The following is a 17,211-nucleotide window of genomic DNA, read 5'->3' as shown; positions in this document are numbered from 1 at the left end:
CAAGCACCAGGATCCCATAGGAATACCAGTTTGTATTCCAGCTGCTCCACTTCCCATCCAGCTTCCTGCTTGTGGCCTGGGAAAGCAGTCAAGGGTGGCCCAAAGCCTTGGGACTCTGCACCCATGTGGGAGACCCAGAAGAATCTCCTGGCTCCTGCTTCGGATAGGCTCAGATCCAGCCGTTGTGGCCATCTGGGGAGTGAACCAGAGGATGCAAGATGTTTCTATGTCTCTCTTTAACTCTGTAAATCTGATCTGCCTTTCCAATAAAAAGAAATGAATCTTTTTTTTTCCAAAATGCTTATTTTAAAATCTTTACAGTTCAGGGTGTACACAAGGTGTGCCAAAATAAAAGTGTTACATACAGAAAGAGACTCTTAGATACTAGCTTCATGACACCTAAGCCCACCACCTATACGAAGCTGTTAGGCAATTTTAAAGCAACATTTTAATACTGACAAGTGGGTTAAAAATGGGAAGGGATATGTTAGGAGACACTCAGATACCTGCACTAGAACAAGCTGAGGTGTGAGCTATTCTGCTGGTCTTCTCAGGACATAGTAATGGAGCACCTTGGAATTTCCACTTTCTGGAGGTGGTGCAGGAAACCAAGCCAAATGGAGAAAGCCTAAAACAATCATAGCACATCATCATGACACAGCTACAATTTGTCTTCACCGGGACACTAACACAATAACACTTCAATGTTAAAGCAAAAAAGGTATCTGGATAAACCTTGGAATTCTTTGAGGGACACATGTGCTTCAGTTCATTGATCATTCTAGAACCATTCACACCATTTGGGCCCTGTTACACATCTGCATATCAGTATGTATGTGTTCCTATTTCACCCACAGCTCTCAAGTCTGGAAGGTCAACAATTAGCAATAACTGCTGATCCTGGGCTTGGCATGGTAGCCTAGCATCTAAAGTTTTTGCCTTGTACATGCTGAGATCCCATAAGGGTGCCGGTTCGTGTCCCAGTGCCCCAATTCCCACCCAGCTCCCTGCTTGTGGTCTGGGAAAGCAACTGGGGACAGCCCAGAGCCTTGAGACCCTGAACCCACATGGAAACCCGGAAGCAGCTATTGGCTCCTGGCTTCAGATCAGATCAGCTCTGGTCCTTGCAGCCGCTTGGAGAGTGAATCAGTGGATGGAACACCTTCCTCTCTGTCTCTCCTCCTCTGTGTATATCTGACTTTGCAATAAAAATAAATAAAATCTTTAAAAAAAAAAACCTGATGATCCAAGGAGTACACAGACCTGAAGCTTCCAAATTACACATAAATCGGGACACTCTATGCTCTTATCCACATACTATGCCCCTGCTAGCCTTCCCAGCTGGCTGCCCAGTCAAGAGGCTCCTGCAGCTCCCACTAGTACCTGGAGTGCAGAGCTCAATGAACTGTGTATTCAGCAGCTGCAAAGCAGGAGGAAGCAAGCCAAGTACATCAAGACCAATACATACGTGCCACATCCCAGCCACTCACTGGCAGAGGACACATACAGCTGCATCCTGAGTCTCCTACAGGAATTCAAGAACTCGGATACATGTGCAAACTAGGAGGCCACAGCCAAACAGGGTTCACTGTTACTGTTTTCTTTTGTATGTCCACTACCCAGTGTCAGGCCAACTGTTGCTTTCCAGCTTTGGTCCTTGCATTCTGAGACACAAAGCCAATGAGTCTTCTTGACTCCAGCTTATGAGGCTTAGATTCTATACTCTCTAGCAAGTGTCCCAGGAGAGGCTGACAAGTCCCCAACACTCATACACATATACCACGTGCACTGCACTCCTGTATGCACTCACAGCATGCACACACACACACCATGCACATGGTACCAGATTCACTTCTACCACCACTTGATAATATCAGGTTAAAAAAAAAGCAGGACATCTTTTCAATTGAGATTTTAATTATGTATATAAAGAGCAACATGAGAACGAGATGTTCCTAAGGCTTATACAGTCTGTTTAGGTAAAGGGAATTTGATTAGTCTGCTTGCAGTGTGCCATTCCCAAGATAACAGAGTCTAGTATAGTTTTTCCTGAAGAAGAAAGTCGAATTACTACATTCAATGTTGACTCCTCTGTATTTGTCTGTAGAAATACTGATTTACGGTGTACTGTTTCCTGTTTACCTAAAACTAAAAGGAAAGAGAAATGTAAGTAAACTGTACCAGAAAAGATTAAAATAATGCTAAATTATGCATTATGAAAATTCTTTAGAAAGAGAAACCATAAAAAAATCTTTATTTGAAAAACAGAGTGACAGAATTAACTCATTCAACATAGGTACATATAGCATCGACTACGACACAGTTTTATTAAAAACAGTGAATCTAGGGGCCAAAGGAATGGATTAATTAACCAATTCTCCAACTCTAAGTGTTGGCATTTGATATGGGCACAGGTTCAAGTCCCAGCTGTTCCACTTCCCATCTAGCTCCTTGCTTGTGGCCTGGGAAAGCAGTAGAGGACAGCCCAAGGCCTTAGGATCCTGCACCCACATGCCAGACCAAGAAGAAGCTCCTGACTCTTGGCTTGAGATCAGTGAACCAGTGGATAGATCTTTCACTCTTTCTGTCTCTCCTCTCTGTAAATCTGCCTTTCCAATAGGAACAAATAAATCTTAAAAAAAAAAAAAGTATCAGCCAAATGTAATCGGGCAGACCTGGTTTTGATCCTGCTTCCAATAAACAAATTGGAAATTGTTAGTAATGAGAGTGGCCGTTGGGTGCAGTGGTCACCACACTGCCCGGGAAGCTTGCACCCCATATTGGAGTGCCTAGACTGGAGTCCTGGTTCTGCTACACATCCCCCTACAAATGCACACACCCCGGGTGGCAGCAGACGATGGCTCAAGTACTTAGGTCTCCGCCACACATGTGGGAGATGCACACAGAGGTCCCAGCTCTTGGCTTTGGTTTGATCCAAGTTTGGCTATTATTTGCATTTGAAGACTAAAACAGCTTATGGAAGATTTGTTTTTTCTCTTTCTGATTTTCCAATAAAAATACATACAGTTTTTTAAGATTTTATTTTTATTGGAAAATCAGATATGCAGAGATTAAGACAGACAGAAGATGAACTATCTGTTGATTCACTCCCCAAGCGGCCGCAGTGGCTGGAGCTCTGCCACTGGCTCCTGATTCGAAGCCAGGAGCCAGGAGCTTCTTCTGCAACCTCCCCTGCAGGTGTAGAGGCTCAGGGACTCCAGTCATCCTCCAGTGATTTTAGGCCATAAGCAGGGAGCTAGATCAATAGTGGAGTAGCAGGGACCCAAATTGGAGTCCATATGAGATCCCAGTATGACAGGCAGAGGTTTATCCTAATATGCCATGGTGCCAAAATAATTTTTTTAAGATTTATTTATTTTCATTGGAAAGGCAGATTTACAGAGATAAGGAGAAACAGAAAGATATTCCATCTGCTGAATCACTACCCAAGTGACTGTGACAACTGGAACCAAGCTGATCCGAAGCCAGGAGCCAGGAGCTCCCTTTGAGACTCCCACGCAGGTGCAGGGTCCCAAGGCTTTGGGCCATCCTTGACTGCTTTCTCAAGCCACAAACAGGGAGCTAGATGGGAAGTGGAGCTGCTGGGACATGAACCAGCACCCATATGAGATCCTGATGCATGCAAGGCGAGGACTTTAGCTACTAGACTATCATGCCGGGCCCACCAAAATAATTTTTTTTAATTCTAATTTGAAAACATTATTGGGGCTGGCACAGTGGCTCAATGGGCTAATTCTCTACCTGTGGCACCAACAACCTATATGAGTGCTGGTTTGAGTACTGGCTGTTCCACTGCCAATGCAGTTTCAACTTGTGGATTGGGAAGGCAGCAGAGGATGGCTCAGGTCCTTGGCCCCTGTGCCCATGTAGGAGACTTGGAGGAAGCTCCCAGCTTCAGACTGGTCTAACACTGACCACTGTGGCCATTTCAGTAGAACAGCAGATAAAGGATCCTTCTCTCTCTCCTCTCTGTAAATCTGCCTTTCCCACATAAATATATAAATCTAAAAAAAAAAAAAATGAAAGATTCAGGCAAATGAGCACACTGACTCAATATTAGATAACATGAGGAAATTAGCTGCTTTTAGTATGAGAATAAAATCATGATGATAATCATGTGATTTTAGGGAGATGTCCACACACCTGTAGGACAATTTAAAGAGTATGGTATCGATTATGAAAAAAGTAAAAATCAGGGGCAAGTTTTGTGGTGCAGTGGGTTAAGCTACCACTTGGGAGTTTTGCTTCCTACATCAAATGGCAAGTTTGAGTCCTAACTGTTCTACTTCCAGTCCAGCTTCCTGCTAATGCTTCTTAACTACCCAAAGATGGCTGGGCCTGTGCAGTGAATTCCCTATTGGTGGAGGGAGTAACAGGGGTTGGGGGGCAGACAGGGCTCCAGGGATTCCATATGAGGTTGGGAGTTGGGCCAGATGATCTCTCTCAGATTCTAAGTTGATCTGACTCTCCAAACATATGGAGACAACTGCAGAAGGAAACATCACTTGAAGCCCAGGTTTTCATCAATTTTTAACACTGCTCAGGATTTATAATAAATATGGACTTATTTTTTTCAGGCGATAAAATTTATAATCACAGAAAATTTTAAATATGCAGAAAGTAATAAAAAATGTAAAAAAAAAAGTTTCCTATTACCAACATGTACAGTGAAATTTTCTGTCATATACCCCGATCTTTTTTCTCTAAAAATATGTCATTCTACCTTTTTCTATTTAACAAAAATTTTACAAATGCTGACATTCGATTAAGTATGAATGAGATTGAGTACTATTCCTCATCATGGATATACTAACATTAAATCATTTTCCTATAGTTTAATGCCAGCAATATTCCAAATAATCCTTTAAATGTCAGAAAATCAAATGCACTATACAGTCTTCTATATAAACACAAAGTAATATTAATGTAACTAGTGCATTTGCATTTTGCAGGTGCTTAATGAGTGAGTATTCAACAAACAAAAACAAATGATGAATAGAGAACCAGATCAGAAGAAATCTCAATGACTGGGGCTAGAGGTGTGGCTCAGTGGGTTAAGCTGCTGCTGTGGCACTTCAACCATTTAAGGAAGAAATTAACATACTGCCTTTGCACTTCTGTATCAAGGTAAAATTGCTATATTAATTTAAAAAAAATCATTTCAGCCAGCATTGACAATAGTGATGATAACCATTTTTCTCGTTCCTTACCTCAATAAAATGAACAGAGCATGGAGTTTTCTACTTGTCTCCAGGTGAATTCTTCATATTTCCTGGCTTGTAAAACAAAAATACAAGCTTTTAAGTCCACTTGAAAAGGAACAGTGAAACTCTTCAAAGTGCCTCCAGTATTTGGCTAAACGCAATTTGGCTAACGCTCAATGTTATGATTATTTTTTAGAATGGGGTGTCAAACCATCTTATTGGGGGAGGGGCTAAGAACAGCTGAGAAGGGCAATGAGAGCTCATGTTCACAATCTTGCAGTCATAACCACTAGACATTATTACAACACAAAACACCCCAGTTTTCAGTAAACTTAAAGAATCCCTTGGGCTCCCGGAGGGTCTGCAGGACAGGAAACAGGAAATAGAACTCTATTAGCTCTCATTACACAGATTGAGTTGAGCAGTTGGTCCCATTAAAAAGCAACCCTCAAAGCAACAATGACAAAATTGCTAGTTTCCCAAAGAAAGATGCTTTACTCCTTAACACTGCCCTCACTGCAGAAGACTTAATATCCACAGGTAGCCGGCCACAGGTTGGACATCCTGACCTACCACAGAGGCCAGCTCACCGGACAAGTATGTGCAGAGAAAGATGAGAAAGGGAAACACACATCCTGCCTGGCTGCCCTCCGGGAACACGCAATGACGCCATGTCATCCCTGGGTAAAGTTAAGGCCTTCCATTCTTCCCTGTGTCTGGAGGTCTTTGACTTGAAAAAACACATGACTAAGGCCTGTGGAATGTCACAGATCTGAATGGGTTCGGGGTTGGGGGCGGAGAGTAGGTAGGGATTCTATGCTTGGGACTTGGCATGGCTCCCCTGGGGACCCTCGTGGGGATTCAGGGCTGATAGGGAGGCAGTGGAGTTGAGAGCAGGAACACACGACTGACCCTGACATTTCACAGCAGCAGGCTTCTAGGTGGCCCTGGGACTGCTTGGATTGGTGGACAACTCCTCTGTAGGTACTGCTTTGTACCTCTGGCCCAGCACAAGACCGGCTCCTCTCACTCTGCAGTGCAAAGGCTCAAATGATAAATTACACAGGTGGCTCTACCTGCAGACCACACCACTCGATGGTAGAGTCGTGCGGGGAAAGGCCATGTGACTTGCTTGATGGATTACCACAAAATATTTAGGTCTACCTGACACAGAGTGAAGACTGCAGGATTTGGCACCTGCACCCCTCCTCCAGCGCCATGCATTAACCTTACTCCCACATGTGCCTACAAGGGCACTGACAGACATACACACGCACGCACGCACACACACAGACCTCTTTGCTGCTGCTCAAACTTGTCAAGCTCCTTCCTAGAACAGAGACTTTTACAAAATATACCTCTTGATCAAGATTGGTAACCCTAATTTTTGCTATGCCAAATGCTAACCATTCTTTTAGGTCACAGCTTTCTTGGCACCCTGCCTTTCAGGGTTAAAATATTTTATTTTTATTGTTTTTACTTTTTTCATAAATTTATTTGAAAGTTACAAAGAGAGAGGAAGAGGCCGAGCAAGAATAAGAGCAGGAGCGAGACATTGTCCATCAACTGGCTTGCTCCTCCAATGACTACAACAACTGGAACTGGGCTGGTCCAAATCAAGGAGCCAGAAGCTTTTTCTAGCTGTACCACATAGGTACCTGAGGACTTGAGCCATCTTCCACAGATTTTACAGGCACATTAGCAGAGAGCTGGATGGGAAGTGGAGTAGCTGAAACTTAAACTGGATTCTATCTGGGATCCTAGCATGGCATAGCATTACGTGCTATGCCACAATGCCAGCCCCAAAAGTTAAAACCTTCCACTCTTCCAATACCCATAAACTTCCTAAATCGTATAAATATCTTATGTTTGAATCCTTCCTTAATCTTGGCACTAACTTACAAAGTATCAAAAAATTTGTACCACAAATGTGCTGGCATTGTACCACAGCAAGTAAAACCTCTGCCTACAACATCAGCATCCCATACATGTAAGTCTCAGCTGCTCCACATCCAATTCAGTTCCTGCTAACAACCTGGGAAAACAGTGCGGGATGGTCCAATTCCCTGAGTCCCTGCACACATATGGGAGATCTAGAAGAAGCTCCCAGCGCCCAGCTTTGGCCTGGCCCAGCCCGAGTAGCCATTGTTGTCATTTGGGGAGTGAACAAGCAGACAGAAGATCTCTTTCTCTGTAACTCTGTAATTCAAATAAATACATCAATCTCTTTTTAAAAAATAAATATTTATTGAATAAGCAAAGGGATAGAACCTAGAGAGTTGAATGTGACAAAAACCACATGTGTGACTCATGAAGGATAAGCGAGAATGAGCTGTAGGGAAAGTCACAGAACCATCTCCAAAACAAGAGCATTCTCCTGCTAGCGACGTCCACTTGGGGTGTGATTTAATATTGTGGGCCCCAAGTACTTCTAAGGACCTACACTAGCTGTACTAGCCTGTACTTTAATCTCAGAAAAATAAGATGTTAAACTCATTAGCTTTTTTTAAAAATCTTTCAGACAATAAGAAAATGAGCCCAGAAAAACATTCTTCTGATCAAGGAAAACAATTCTATTGCTAGGACATTTTCTTGTTTAGTTACATATCACTGGTTGTCTAAAAACATGACAGTCAGCTATCTCACTACAAAAATACCAAGCCTGTCCACCCACTGCATCATACACCAGACCTCTCTGGGAAGACAGTGCCATGACCTCAGAGGGAACACTCTGATTTCAAAGTGCAGCTTGGGGCTTCACACAAGCCAGAAATCAATTTGTTTTTCACATTTTTGGAGCAAAAATGGCCTTATTTAAATGTGTAATGAATCAATCATTATCCTTGTAATCTAACTTTATTACATTTCTGTTTTTGCTTCTAAATTTATTCTCTTAAAAAGATTTATTGGGCCTGGTTGGATAGTGCAATGGCTAAATCCTCACCTTACAACCTCCAGGATCCCATATGGGATGGAAGATCTTTCTCTCTGTTTCTCCTTCTCTGTATATCTGCCTTTTCAAAAATATAAAATAAATCTTTAAAAAAAATAGTTATATATTGTTATTGAAAAGACAGATGGATGGAGAAAAGGAGAAACAGAAAGATTTCCTGTTTGCTGGTTCTCTCCCCAAGTGGCCTCATTGGCTGGAACTGAGCCAATCTGAAGCCAGGAGCCTCTTCCAGGTCTCCTATGTGGGTGCAGGGTCCCAAGGCCATGGGCCGTCCTGTACTGCTCTCCCAGGCCACAAGCACACAGCTAGATGGGAAGTGGAGCAGCCGGGACAGGAACTGGCGCCCATATAGGATTCCAGCACTTGGAGGTGGATCAGGCAGTGCTGCCACCAGGCTGGCCCCCCTGCAATTGTTTTCTTACCTCATCTACCACTAAAAATGGTAATTCCTATCAGCAAAACTGAAACCTTCATCTTCAATCAAAATGATGCTTTCTAATCAGTCCATGCTGCCACAAGAAGGGGGATAGCAGCCAGACTTTTGAGGTATAGCAGATGACTGGCATGCTTGAGTCCCTCTCCCACTGAAATGCTTTTATGCACTGCTGAACTTATTCAAAAAGCTTTCAAAAAGCTTAACAATAGAACCTGCCTCAGGCTTTGTGCAAAGGGCCAAGCCCACAGAGAGTGCTCAGTAAATGTGACCCTTCATTACAGTGGGAAAAAAAAAAGTTAAGTATAAATGACCTGCTAAAGACCCCAGCAAAATTCCAGGTCATTAGATGTGGTAGACAATACTGTCCCTCCCAGCCAGGGTGCCTGCATTTAAACCCCAGAACATGGGCCTGGTGCTGTAGCCTGGCAGCTAAAGTCCTCGCCTTGAATGCACCAGGATCCCATATGGGCGCCGTTTCTAATCCTGGCAGCCCCGCTTCCCATCCAGCTCCCTGCTTTTGCCCTGGGAAAGTAGTCGAGGACGGCCCAAAGCCTTGGGACCCTGCACCCACGTGGGAGACCCGGAGGAAGGTCCTGGCTCCTGGCTTTGGATCAGCACAGCACCAGCCGTTGTGGTCACTTGGGGAATGAATCATCAGACAGAAATCTTCCTCTCTGTATATCTGACTTTGCAATAAAAATCAATAAATCTTAAAAAAAAAATCTACACCCAGAACCTGTGTCTATGTGCCTTTATATGACAAATGGAAATTAAAGCTACCCCAAGAATGATCGTTGGGTATCTGGGTGGGCTCAGTTGAAAGCATTGCAGGCTTGTGCAGTCTGAGTGCTAGAAGGAGGTACCAGAGAAAAGGGTCTTGAAAAAGACTCCACCTCCTGCCACTGGCTTTGAAGGAAGTGGGAGGTGACCAGTGTGAAGGCAGGCTGTGGCTTACAGAAGCTGGGACTAGATCTCAGCGCCAACCAACAAAACAGATCTTGGTGTTTTCAACTAAGGAACTGCGCTTCTGTCAGCAAGCTCCAAGAGCAGGCAATTCTCCCTGCAAGCCTCCATAAAGGAATGCAACCTTGCCGGCACCGGGGCTGCACTTGTGACCTAGAGAGCAAAGATAATGTGCACCGCTTTCGGCCTCTAAATGTGCAGCCACTTATTTCAGTAGCTACAGGAAACTAAAACGACCACAGAAGGACTCCTAACTATGGGACACAAGCCTGGCAAGAGCATTTTCTATTAGTAAACATTGCCTGTTCAGGCAGAAATGAGAATGAGCATTTTCCCAAGAACAGTGGTTGATAGCTTTTCTATATTAGGGTCCACGCACTGTATGTATGCCTCACATGGACATACTGTGGGGATAGGGGAGGAGCCTGAGAGTTAAAGGTTGGTGCAAGGCCCAAGGACTTGAGCCATCTTCCTCTACTTTCCCAGGCCATAAGCAGGGGAGCAGGACTGGAGCAGCCAGGACACAACCAAGTGCCCACATGGGATGCTAGTACTCAGGCAGAGGCTTAGTTTAGTACACCACAGTGCTGGCCCCTCTTTTTCCTTTAAATATTTATTTGAGAGGAACATAAAAAGAGGGACACAGAGCAAAAGCTATCTTCCACCCACTGATTTTGGGTCAGCTCAGTTCCGGCTGTGTGGCCACTTGGGGAATTAACCAGAGGATGGAAGATCTTTCTCTTTGTCTCTCCTTCTCTCTGTATCTGACTTTCCAATAAAAACAAACAAATCTTTTAAAAAAGAAAATCATTGCTTATTTATGTGAATTTCCTAGAATTCTAGACAGCAAAATACTAGAAAGGGCACAAGTTCAGAACAACTTTGATTTTATCAAAAACCTACTAAATTGTCCTTTACAACTTTCTATAATGTTAAGGGTACTTCACATTAAATTAATCAAATTTATCTCAACATATTTTTAGAATGTATTTATTTGAGAGGGGAAACAGCTAGGAGAAAGAGGAGAGAAGGAACGGAGGGAGAGAAACAGCTACGGAGTTGCTGCCTGCTGATTCACCCCAAAATGCTTCCAACAGTTAGGGATGGTTGAGGTGAAGGCTGGAGCTGGGACTTTTAATGCAAGCTTCCCAGGTGAAGTGAAGCCCCAACCTGCCACAACCCAAGATCTGCAGCAGCAGGAAGCTGGAGGCAGAAGTCAGAGCTGGGAATGGAATCCAGGCTCTCTTGTACAGGATGCAGGTATTTAACTGCTAGGTTAAGTGCCTGCCCCTTCTCTGCAGACTTGTCTGTGTATAATATGGTACTGTTATTCGTAAGTTTAAATGTACAACAGATTTCTAGAACTTAGCCACCATCTTGTCTAACTGAAACTTTATAACTGTTGATTAGCAACTCCATACTTTGGCCACCCTGGGACCCTGGCAACCATCATTCTATTCTCTGCTTCTATCCATCTATTTTATGTACCTCATTTAAGTAGAATTATGTAACATTTGTCCTATCATTGGGTTTTTTCAAGGACAGACATTTAGGAGATTACCTAACTTCCTGTTAGCCAAACACTCCCGCAAGTGGAGAGCTGAGGAATTCTGAGGACAGAGAGAGAAAGCAGGGCATGTTTACTCAGGGTGGTGCTGCTGCTTCCCTTCCATTTCCCTGCGGAGTCAGCAAGGGCCTGACAAAGCTATGAAAGGCTCAGTTTCAAAAGTTCTGCTCAGTTTTCATGTGGGGAACTGGTTTGTGTTTCCTTATGTATTTTCCTGTTCTTTAAGTAATTCATTAGTTTTGGCCTTTAATAGTCATTCTGTAATCTTTAATGATAACTTGAATTTTTTTAAAATTACTGACAAATAAAAATGTGCTTTTCATTGATACACACTGCTGTTTTTCATCATAAGGTAACCCCAAGAGCCATCCCTGGCTCTGAGGACTGACACCTGCAACTGACCTCCAACTGCAATTCTCCCAGCTACGACTGGGATTATTCTGACAATTTCAGATTAGGAGCTAGAATCAAAGCCCTAAACGATCAATCAATCAGTTACAAGAAGAACTTCTGGTCATCAGCAGACTTAGAAACTGCAAAAATAAGCCCCTGCTTGAGAGACAATATCCACAAACCTGCACTCCAAAATGTTATTATCTAGAGAAACAACAAAGACCCCCTTCTAAATCAGTAAGGGATAAAAGAGCCATACAGAAACTGGCCAAAAAAAACAGGAACAAGTATTTCAAGAAGAAATCAACAAGCATGTGAAAAGAAGTTCAGCTGAATCAAAAAGGAAGGAAATGTAAACTCAACCTGAGAAGATGAGACATTCCGGGAACAGCCACGCCAGTTACTGAAAAAGCCATCCCAGACTGCTGGAGGCACGTCAAAAGGATGCAGAGACAACAACCAGCAAAAGGAGACAATGGTACTTCAGGAGGGATAAGAGGAGGTCAGTGGTGTGACACAGCAGGTTAAGCCACCATATGACTACCAGTTCAGGTCCTGACTGCTTCAAGTCCTTGGGTTCCTACACCCATGTGGGAGACCGAGAAAGAAGCTCCTGGCTCCCACCTTTGGACCAACCCACCTCTGGCTGTTATGGCCATTTGGGGATAGAACAAGACTGTGGCAGATCTCTCTATCTCTGTGTCTCCTCTTCTCTCTCTGAAATTGCCTTTCCAATAAAAATAAATCAATCTTTAAAAAAACACTTAAAAAAGAAACAACAAAGAATTTAAAGGTATAGAAGTCAAATTATGGGTAAATACTAAGGTGATAAAGCCATAAAGAAAGACAAGGTTATTACAGTAAAAGGACATCAGTTATTTTGGGTTTGTCCTGGTCCAAGTCTAGTTGTTGAAAGATCTGAGGAATAGTCCAGCAGCTGAAGGGTGTGTGTGTGTGTGTGTGTGTGTGTGTGTGTGTGTGTGTGTGAGAGAGAGAGAGAGAGAGAGAGAGAGAGAGAGAGAAAGAGAGAGGGAGAGAGTGTGTGTGCGCGCACATGTGTGTGCGTGTCTGGCTCTCTGCCCTTCTCCTTGTTGTTCTCTACCTTTCAAACAAATATAAGACAAGTTTATTTTGGTGCAAACTATTTTGAAATGCCTATTGTTCTTTTTTCCATATTTCACACGGTACAATGAATGTACCATTCCTATAGACTCACTAATTAGCAGTTTAAAACCCATTTAATCCTCAAATGGTTCAGAAAAATAAGGACACATATAACAACTGGAACACCGACCTATAGTTTTAAAATAAAAATTATGGCATAAAGCTATATATACACACACCCTTAACAAGGAAAGATAATTTAAAGAGAGTACGCTGGCCAAAATAAAAAACAGTCACTTCACATCATCTGGTAGAGCTGAAGAAATACAGACCCCTATGAACCATAAATCCCTACCTAGAGAACTCACAACTGGGAAGCAACACCCAAATGCTCACAGCGATGTGGGTAACAGCAACGTCCTGAAAACTAGCCAACTAGCCACTCCACCACAGCAACGAAAACCAATAGACTATTGTCATCCAGGGACCATAAATGCAATGGCAAGGAAATGAAGCTTGCTGTAAAATAATACATATATATGCAAGATCCCACCTCAACTCTACTTATATTCAAATCTGGCACACTTATTTACGTTACAAAGGCAAAAACCAGACAAGTCCAACTACAGTACTTTTAATGAATATCTATTTTAAACTAAAAGAGATGATTAAAAACAAGGAAGTGAAAAACACAGAATTCCAAAGAGTGGTTCCTTCTGGGAAAATGCACAAGCTGATGGAGGATGGAGAAGTCACTGGCAATTTCCTATTTTTAAAGGTAGGTGGTTGGATGTTATATGTTAAGTTAGAACATTGTAGGATTTTAAACTGTGTATGTATGCTATATATTCTTCCTTAAAAAATATTTTCAGGGCCCAGAGCAGTAGCCTAGCAGCTAAAGTCCTCACCTTGGATGCACTGGGATCCCATATGGGCGCTGCTTCTAATCCCAGCCACCCCGCTTCCCATCCAGCTCTCTGTTTGTGGCATGGGAAAGCAGTAAAGGATGGCCCAAAGCCTTGGGACCCTGCACCCGTGTGGGAGACCAGGAAGAGGCTTCTGGCTTCAAATCAGCTCAGCTCTGGCCATTGTAGCCACTTGGGAAGTGAATCAGTGAATAGAAGATCTTTGTCCTCTCTGACTTTCCAATAAAAATAAATAGATAAATCTTATAAAAATATATTTCATTCAGGCCAACACAGTCATGTAGTATGCTAAGCCTTTGCCTGTAGCATCAGCATTCCATATGGCACCAGTTCCATATGGGATGCTCCACTTGCAATCCACTGCCCTACTTATGCCCTGGGAAAGTAGCAGAGGATGGCCCAAGCCCTTGGGAGTGGCTCCTGGCTCCTGCCTTCAGACCAACCCAACTCTGGCTGCTGCAACTATCTGGGGAATGAAGTAGAGGATGGAAGATATTTCTCTCTCTCTTTCCTTTTCTCTGTATCTCTGCCTTCCCAATGAAAACAAACAAAACTAAAAAAAAATTCACATTTTACTTGAAAACAGATAAACATAAGCATATATAGAGAACTTTCATCTGCTCTTCATTCCCCAAATACCATGACAATCAGGGCAGGACCAGGTCAACAGCAGTAATTCCAATCTCAATCTATGTCTCTCACATGGATGGATGGCAAGGATCCAAGTACTTGAGCCACCATTTGCTGCCAGAAGGAAGTGGAACTTGAACTTGACTCCAGGGATTCAATATGGAATATGGGCATCCCATGTAGTTTTTTAAATGCTATACCAAATACCTTCTCCTGTATAGATTCTAGACCACACAACAATGACACTGCTTCTGGACACACGTATCTTTGCCTCACGGTTCTGTCAGAGTTCATTTTAGCTCAGCAGATAAATTTCAAACATTACTGGTAGAAGACTCAGCACAAAGATTTATAATCAAGTCCTAAAAATGAGAAGGCATTAGCAGGACAGGAAAATGTCACAGGCCTGAGTGGGTAATTGAGAGTACTATAGTCTCACAGGAAAACAATACAATTAAGAGCTGAGCCATCTGGGACTCGGGCAAGTCCTGAAGAACTAGACTGCAAAACTACCTAGAGAGTGGGTAGGGAGTGTGTCCAGTAGAGAAATTGTGGGCACTTCTCTGATGGGCTGTAGCTCCCACCGGTGAGCAAGATAACCCAGGACTGGAGGCAGGCCTGGCTAGAAAGGCGGTGGCTCCCACTGGCATTGAGTGAGGGCTGAGGGTGGAGTTGGTTGTGTTGTTAGGCTTCAATGTTCAATGATGTGTATGAGAGCCAAATTGGAGGTGGGACGGACTGGACCAGTCCACTTCACATGTTGGCAGGCACAGAAACCAGGACTGGTGGCCAACACATTATTGGTGGTTGCTCTGACTGGGCTACAGCTCCCAATGGTGTACATGGGGGCTGAGTGTGTAGAGGGCAGGGTTGGGCTGGGCTGTAGCACCCATTGGTTTGCATAAGAGATGGGGCTGGAGATAGATTTGATCCAGCAATTGCAACTATCATTGCATGTGTAGGCTGATGTGGATGACAGAATGAGCTGGACCCCATACTGGCGGGAATACATGAGAGTCAGGTCTGGAATCACCTCAGAAGAGATTTCTTTGAGGGTCTCCACAACTAAACTGCTGGGCTCAGCACTCCAACCATGGGGAGAGTGACAGGACCTGTGATCCGACAGCGGAGTGTATGTGTCTCAACCAGGCCTCCTCAGTTACTGGAGATGGTGCAGTGGACACCATGTCCAGATGCACATGGAGGATCAGGCGGTCCATTGGGGCCTTCAGAGGACATCTGGTACCATAGCAGAGGAAGGAGTGCAGAACAAATTGGACAGCTACCCCAAAGAAGCATGACAGCAAATTTGTGGGGTGAATGGAGACTGGGATGGACTGTGTCAGCCATGGACCTCGGAAAGATTTCCTCATCCTTGGATCTGTGAGATCGACAGCATGTCAGGACTATTGAAACCACTTGAACAGAACCCTGAGAACATGCTCCACATTGGGGACCCTGGGATGACATCAGGTAGCTGTTCCCCTTCCCTGGGTACTGGGGCGGTTGGGAGACTGGGTGTGGATATCCCCTTGTTTCCTCACTCCCACAAGATATAGAAGATTTAGTCCTTGACCCTTCTCAGCCTAATCAACTGTGTAAACATCATCAAAAATAAAATTTAAAAAAAGAAAAAAAAAACAAAAAAATAATTGAGCCATCACACACCTTTTAAATTTTCAAAGCTCTGTTTTTTTTTTCAAAGAGTAAGTTCAAGTATTCTTTAAAATATATCTTCATCTTACTTCAAAGAGTGAGAGGCAGAGAGAGATAGACAGGGTTCCCATCCACTGATTCACTCCCCAAAGGCTCCAAACAGCCAGGGCGGGGCCAGACTGAAGCCAACAGTCTGAAATGCATCCAAATTTCTCACGTGGGTGGCAGAGGCCCAATTGCTTAAGGCACCACTTATTGCATCTGCAAGCAGCAGCAAGAGGAACTGGAACTGGGACTCAAACCCAGGTACCCTGATGAGGGATTCTTCAGGCATCTCAAGCAGCAGTTTAATCACTACGCCAAACGCCCACCCACAGAGCCCTGCTTTAAGCATCATATCCACACTTATTTTCTTTTTTGCCAATATATGACAAAAAGGTCAGAGAATTGTTACATGCTTAGAGTACAAACACCTAGGAATCAGATGGCATCTGACACTGGTAACCAAAGCCAGCCTTGAAAACCATCTTCCAAATAGGCTAAATAACAACTAATCTTCCTCATGCCTCTCTGCTGGGGTCCGTGCAGTAGGTGTGGATGGCACGAAGGTGTGAAGAGAACAGCTCCCCTGCTTGGCAGGGCCCGGGGGAGCTTCCAGCTGTTAGGCAAGGCCCAGCGGATTTCTCTCTGACCACCTTGACACAGTTTCACCACCTTTTTGCATGGACACTCAAGCACCCCACTAAGAATTCTGTAATCTATTGAGGCATTGTTTGCCCCTGTGGGATGGCTTTTACCACCAACGTGAGCCTGAGAGTTAATGTTATTGATAATGTCTTGGTGAGTGGGCCTTTAACTGCGCACAGGAGTACAATTAAACCCATGCCATTTCTGGACATCTTATTCTGTACCTACCTATTGCCCTGAAATCGGGCACAGGCATATAGCATGCCTTCTGGGAAATGGCTTAATAAGAATTTTACAAAGTAATGGAAGTGATGGGAGTGAGAGTTGAAACTGCTATAGCAATAAATATAGCTATTGTTATCTCAAAGGCTAGCTTGCCTTTGCAATTTTTAGGAGTATAGGAAATGTAATTGTTTTAGCCACTTTTATAATTTTTAGCTAGAGGAATTAAGGATGCTTTTAATAAAGAAAAATGCTTTTGAATATTGCTCTATTGTTTATGGGGTTGTAGGAGTCTATAGTTGTAGGGAGATTTAATATTTGAAGTTTTTGTTTTAGATTTTAGGTTTTTCCCTTGTAACCTATTTTCCCATTAAGTAATGGGTAAATTGTAGAAATAGAAATGTGGTAGGAATGTACTACTGATTAGCAGGTAATCGCATGTGCCTTGG

At 43.4% G+C, this 17,211-nt stretch overlaps 1 protein-coding gene across 1 annotated transcript in view; it reads right to left on the bottom strand.

Moving 5' to 3' along the window:
* Positions 1-1,899: 1,899 nt before the first annotated feature.
* APOO (apolipoprotein O) overlaps positions 1,900-17,211 on the bottom strand; it is a 56,813-nt gene continuing 41,501 nt past the window's right edge. The window contains exons 8-9 of the mRNA XM_041000226.1: positions 5,232-5,297; positions 1,900-2,148 (exon numbers count right to left, since the gene is read on the bottom strand). Coding sequence (XP_040856160.1) covers positions 5,262-5,297 — 36 coding nt within the window. The 3' untranslated portion in view covers positions 1,900-2,148; positions 5,232-5,261. The remainder of the gene's footprint in view (positions 2,149-5,231; positions 5,298-17,211) is intronic.

Source organism: Ochotona curzoniae, unplaced genomic scaffold, assembly GCF_017591425.1.
Source record: "Ochotona curzoniae isolate NIBS_2020 unplaced genomic scaffold, NIBS_Ocur_1.0 contig_1274, whole genome shotgun sequence".
Taxonomy (NCBI): domain Eukaryota; kingdom Metazoa; phylum Chordata; class Mammalia; order Lagomorpha; family Ochotonidae; genus Ochotona; species Ochotona curzoniae.
Note: the sequence above shows the minus strand (reverse complement) of the source record. Positions and strands in the feature narration are given on the sequence as shown.